At 37.0% G+C, this 6,000-nt stretch overlaps 1 protein-coding gene across 3 annotated transcripts in view; it reads right to left on the bottom strand.

Annotated features, from left to right (window-relative positions):
- Positions 1 to 2,071: 2,071 nt before the first annotated feature.
- The window catches only part of LOC111868627 (tyrosine-protein kinase Src64B), a 73,473-nt gene continuing 69,544 nt past the window's right edge, over positions 2,072 to 6,000 (bottom strand). For all 3 annotated transcript variants that reach the window (XM_023859451.2, XM_023859453.2, XM_023859452.2), the window contains exon 11: positions 2,072 to 4,943. In XM_023859451.2, the coding sequence (XP_023715219.1) occupies positions 4,732 to 4,943 (212 nt within the window). In that variant the 3' untranslated portion in view covers positions 2,072 to 4,731. The remainder of the gene's footprint in view (positions 4,944 to 6,000) is intronic.

Raw genomic sequence — 6,000 nt, 5'->3', positions numbered from 1 at the left:
AGTTCTGGGAAGAACTAATCGTCCATTTTCTTTTTATTTTATATGACACAGACTACACAGAAAACGCCACACCAACAGTTCTACTGTTGTGTGTATTCGTCCAAGGGAACATGTTTACTGAGCCACTGCCTAGCAACAGCCATCTCTTCTGACTCCACTATTCCAGTTTCCAGGCATGTCACATTTCTCCCTTCTTAAGGCCGCTCATTCCAAGTCGCCTACAGGCGTACCACCATTTACCCTGTGATGGGGCTTGCCTGCGACATCTATGATTGCCATCATGAATGACACTGCAATGTCATACTGGTCTCAATGCTTCTTCCAGCCTCCATTCCTCATGGGATGTCTCATGCCACTGTTCTCCATCCACTCTCTCCTTAGGGCAGCTTATCTCAAGCAGCCATTCAAAAGTTGTTAGAGGGAGACAAATAGACAATACAGGCAGCAAGGTGATCTCATAAACCTACTTATAAAGTTAAAAATGGATCTTAAAGAAACAGAATGAGAAGTGTTGACTGGATATGTGTTGCTCAGGCAGGAGAGGGACCAGTGATGAGCTCTTTTGAACATGATAATGAATCTTAGAGTTCCTAAAATGCTGGAAATGTCTCCATTAACTAGCAACAGTTAGCTTCTACAGTAGCATCCTGCTCCCTGGAACTAGTTAGTTACTGAAATATGTGGTATGGTAGAATAGTTAGCACTCCTGCTTCCCAAATAGAAGACCCTGGATTCAAATCCCAGCCCAAGGACTCATTGAAGCTTTGCACAGTTTTCCTTACACCTTCTAGAGAAATGCTGACAGAGTACCTTAAAATATGTCACAACTATTTCCTTCCATATCATTTTTAATTCTTTCATCATTATTATACTTAAGCATCCTGTTGCACTCTACACGATTAATGATACAAACTCCGTCCCAAGTGCAAACAATATATATTATATGTCTTTGGTCTTGTTCTCTTCCACACTACATGTTTCGGCCTCTATCGGCCATCATCAGGTGTATACTCTTAACGTTGCTGCTACACTGAACCCAGTCTAAAATTTAACATTTAAAAACACATTGTTATTTTCTTCGTATTATCAACATCTACCTCGTTGATATGTGTCTGGTATGTAGATTATATTGCACACGTCAAATTTGNGTAAAGACAAGCAGCGGCACGCACACAGGAAGACTACACTGAATAACACCTGTACAGTGTGGAAACAAGAACTAGCCGCTCCAGCACTTTAGACATAGGGCGAGTAACCCTAACAATTTTGAATTTTATATTTAAAATTTAGAGAAATTTTAAAGGATTTTAAAATCATAACTAAAGATTTTATAGTGCTACTACAGGAAAATCAAATTTGACGTGTGCAATATAATCTACATACCAGACACATATCAACGAGGTAGATGTTGATAATACGAAGAAAATAACAATGTGTTTTTAAATGTTAAATTTTAGACTGGGTTCAGTGTAGCAGCAACGTTAAGAGTATACACCTGATGATGGCCGATAGAGGCCGAAACATGTAGTGTAGAAAGAACAAGATCAAAGACATATAAATATATATTGTTTGCACTTGGGACGGAGTTTGTATCATTTATCTTTCATCANATATGTCACAACTATTTCCTTCCATATCATTTTTAATTCTTTCATCATTATTATACTTAAGCATCCTGTTGCACTCTACACGANATTCACAATCATCCTATCATTCAGTGTTATGTAACCCATTCAGCTGGAAAAGCATTGTTAAACAACCCACTCATCTGCCAAGGTCAAGTGGATTTCACTCTGGTTTCACAATTGAGAGGTTCTGGGTTTGAACTCAATCTAAAGACTTACTGAGGTTTTCTGTGATATTCCTTAGTCTCTCTAGATAAATGCCAGTCTACTATATTACACATTTGCCCATCTTATTTCATATGCAAGTGCTTCATTCTATCAGCCAAGTTATTTTTTTCAAGGTTCTTCAATTTCAAGTCATATTTTCCTGTTCTATTAAATTGGAAGGGGTATGACACTTCAATTTTAATGCATTCTCCTACATCAGGAAGGGCAAAAAGATAAATTAGGCCACAGCCTTTCAACTCATCATTCATACACAATAAACTCCCAGTCATCCAGCATCCAAGTATCTAGAATTCTCATCTAATTGGCAAAATTTTCAAACAGAATTTACCACTTTTATAAAGTTATACAAAAATAAACTTGCAATCTGCATACATTCACCTACCACATAACATTTCTTCCAGCCACCACCAGCAATGCTACCTATCATCCTCAGGCAGGCACCAGCACACTAGAGGCTACTTGAATTTATCATTTCATTACAATGAATGCATACAATTCTTTCATCTATCAATCCCCTACATCACACAGGAAGATTCCCACACAAGGAGTACAGCAAAAACATCTCGTTTTGACTCTGCATTCATTTTCTATAAGAATTTTTCTCATGCAACTGGCAGATTTGTGTAATCAGCAAACCTCAATCCCCACACATACTGGATAATGGGGAGTTCATTGTACATTCTACCATTTGACGCTAAATAACTTATACAGTTGAGAACATAATTAAAAACCCAAGAATCAATTAACCCATACACATAAACTATAGAGATCCTTAAAGCATTAGTTAACTTTGCATCACAGTGTTCCAATACTAAATTAATGAATAAATACTGTAACTGACAGTACCTTTATCTGTCACAAATATACCTACAATGATACTCAGGACATGAACATTTTTGGATTACCATACAAAATTTGTTTGCTACATGAAGAGGTTTCTTATGGAAAGATGCATGTGACTGTAAATATGATGTTACAGTGAAATTCCTATTTAATGAATCCCTGGGGAATGAATTTTCATACTCTATAGAGAGGTTATGTAAAATTACATCAAGAAACCCTCCTCTTCTTATGAGTTATACTGTATATAATATGACAAAATAATTTCTTTGCATAAATGGTTAAGAGCACTCTTTCCACATACTAAGAGTACTCTTTCTACACATACACACAGTTATATAATCAATACTATAAAATTAGTTTCTAAAATAATTAACGACATATGAAATGAACACTGAAAGAACCTTAGTTGAGTATCAAAGAAACTATGATTCCACAAGCAGCATGACTTTGGTGCATGTTCAGTATGTGATGTCAATCATGCGGTAACAATTTCTGGCAGAGAGAAGACATGAATAGTGACTTGTTTTGACCAGAACTGTACTAAATTGTAGTACAAGTTCTGGGAGGTCAAAAGTATCTTACACTAAATGTGGGTTATGTATTAATTTGAAATTCATTACATCTGAAAAAAAAAATACACTGTTTAAAGTGGTCTGCAGCTGGGGGTGAGAAAAAATGTTAACTGAAGGACATCATTAAAAGTGGAAACAATAAATCGGGATTTCACTGAATGTGAGAATGATAAATTGGGATTTCACTGCACTCTTTAAGTAGGGCTTTCAGCCAATATCTTTAATAAATTAACCACTTACAATTAACTTATTAGCCAACAGAGTGATCAGTAAAATAATTAAGTAATAGAATCATACTTCATTAAAAGAATTTAAGTAACATGCTCATCTGAAAACAAATATACCATTCAAACTACAAGACTAGAATTTGCACCTTGCTTCTGATTATCAAGATGACTACCATACATGGATAACACTGCAGCTGACATTTTCCACTGTGTTTAGTAATGAATGTGCTGATATCAACAATGAATTTATCAATTTTACTCTCAGAAGCACCTATAACAAGAGAATTCCATGTGCTGATTCAGCAACCATGATGCAAAATACACTGCTTGAAATCAAGCCTTGAACCCCTAATGTAACCTTCTAATTGTATGGGGAAAAGGACTGGAGAGTAGTTATCTCATGCCTAGAGCATATTTGAATAAAATTCCACTATGGCACACTTAAATCTGAGATACATATATAAGGGAGTTTCAACAAAAACCCACATAAAGTAATTACTGAAGATCTATTTTGTCCAATTACAAACTCACTCTATGCATCAAGACTTGCATCCAGCAGGATCTCCTGCAATGGATTCTCTACTGTAGAATTCCATGGATGGCTGGTCCTGTCAACCACACATAATCTGCTGCAGTTCATAGTCTCATTCAAGTCAGTATTCTATAACTGACTTAATCAAAGGCCAAAAATATGAAAATCACACAAGTATGGCCTCCTGGCGAATGAAGACAGTAAACTGTTACATCAACAATTTTTTTTTTCATGGGGGGCTCTAGACGTCACCACCACTTGCTGAATTTCTTTGACTGTGGTTCATAATGGTGGCATCTAGCTTTGTTACCCTTGACCTGGTGAACTGGTTTCTATCACACCATGCCTCCCGTGCATAAGTCAATTGATGAGATACAATGAGTGTGAGAATGGGACAAACAGAGACCAGACAGGAGTCCTGACTGAGGATTTATGCCAAATTGGAATATTTGCAATGGGAAGTAAAATACCTCTGCCCCTCACTTTCTCCTCCAAGATAATGAAAACTTGGAAGATCAAGCTTCATGCCCCACCAAACAACTTGTTCAGACATATCACCTCTACTTAAATTGACAAAGTACAACCATGTCTGCCAAAAATCCTCCACAAACTCATTCAAGTTCTGAAATGCTGCAGAAAGTTCTGGCAATATTGTTTCACTGTCTCTGGTTCATGAATATACTATGCAACAATGCAATATGACACTAATCCATTACTTCTCGGTAGGGTACCTCAGAAGTAATGGTGAAGTCTTCAAAGTAGTGGTTCAGGAACTCAAATGTGGGTCTGTTCTCTGGGTTTGCATCCCAACACTGCAGCATCAGCCTATAGATGTCATCTGGTATATGGTGAGACACAGGTTTAGGCATGCGGTATCCCTTCTCAACCTGGTCAATAACTTCCCTTCCATGCATACCTGCCAACATTGACATCATTAAAGCATATTTCTGGCACTCTTATACAATAGCAAAATCTAACACTACTCATTTCTGGTGATGTGCAAGCAAGAGTTCCTGAGGATTTGACCTCGTAGGTTAACTTCCAATTCATCAGTTACCACAGTCAAAACAAAATATTTTGTAATGTGCATAAAGAAGTATTTTAATGCTTGCCACACATTTTCAATCATCGATCTTAAAGACCATAGACTGAAAGTCTTATTCCCTCCTAAAAAGTCTACACAGCTGCAATATATACAAAGCTTCCTCTTTATACTGCTGACAAGGCAAAGCTGCCTTCTGCTTTCCTTAACCTTTAGCGTCCAAAGTGTCCCGATCGGGCCAGTAATGAGTATGGTCATCGTGGTCAAAGTACCCCATTTTGGCCAGTCGGATATTTAAACTCCGCTAGTGGAAGCGCATGCACAGTCCTTAGTATTTATTTTTATATGTAGTAATTACAAGACAGGCTTGAGTAAAACCCTAATAGAGGAATTAAAATGATACCTAAGTGAATAACAGCAAAAGAGTATACGCACGAGTTATGCCCAAACTTATCCATGAGCCAGTTCTTTAATTGCAGATTCTGCAAATTAATGTGTTAAAAATATATAGTAAAATTCGATGTGCATACCTTTTTTGTTGTTATCTGCTTGATGTATATATAGGATGAAATGAAACTACAGTATTTGATTTTACTATGAATACACAGAAAACAGATCGCACTCTGTATCTCAGCCACAATGCAACTGTCTGTTCACGACCATAGAAAGGACAATAATCTCTTGGAGCTATAACAGAAGGTCTTAGCACTGAAGAAGGGACCCCTTGAAGCTTTCTCTTGAATAGCCATGCTTTCATTCTTCTGTCCTTTAGTCAAAAGATTCGAAAATCTGAAGGGTGTAACAAAGTTGTAAGGTTTTCCAGCAGAGAACCCAATGACTTTATTGCTTCCATCTGTTTTATAACACCAGGGACTGCTAAAATTTGTCAAGTGTTACAAACAGAAATGAATTTATAATGCAGAACAACTCT

This window comes from Cryptotermes secundus, unplaced genomic scaffold (assembly GCF_002891405.2).
Source record: "Cryptotermes secundus unplaced genomic scaffold, Csec_1.0 scaffold696, whole genome shotgun sequence".
Taxonomy (NCBI): Eukaryota; Metazoa; Arthropoda; class Insecta; order Blattodea; family Kalotermitidae; genus Cryptotermes; species Cryptotermes secundus.
The sequence above is the reverse complement of the archived record's forward strand: the minus strand, read 5'-3'. Positions and strand labels throughout refer to the sequence as shown.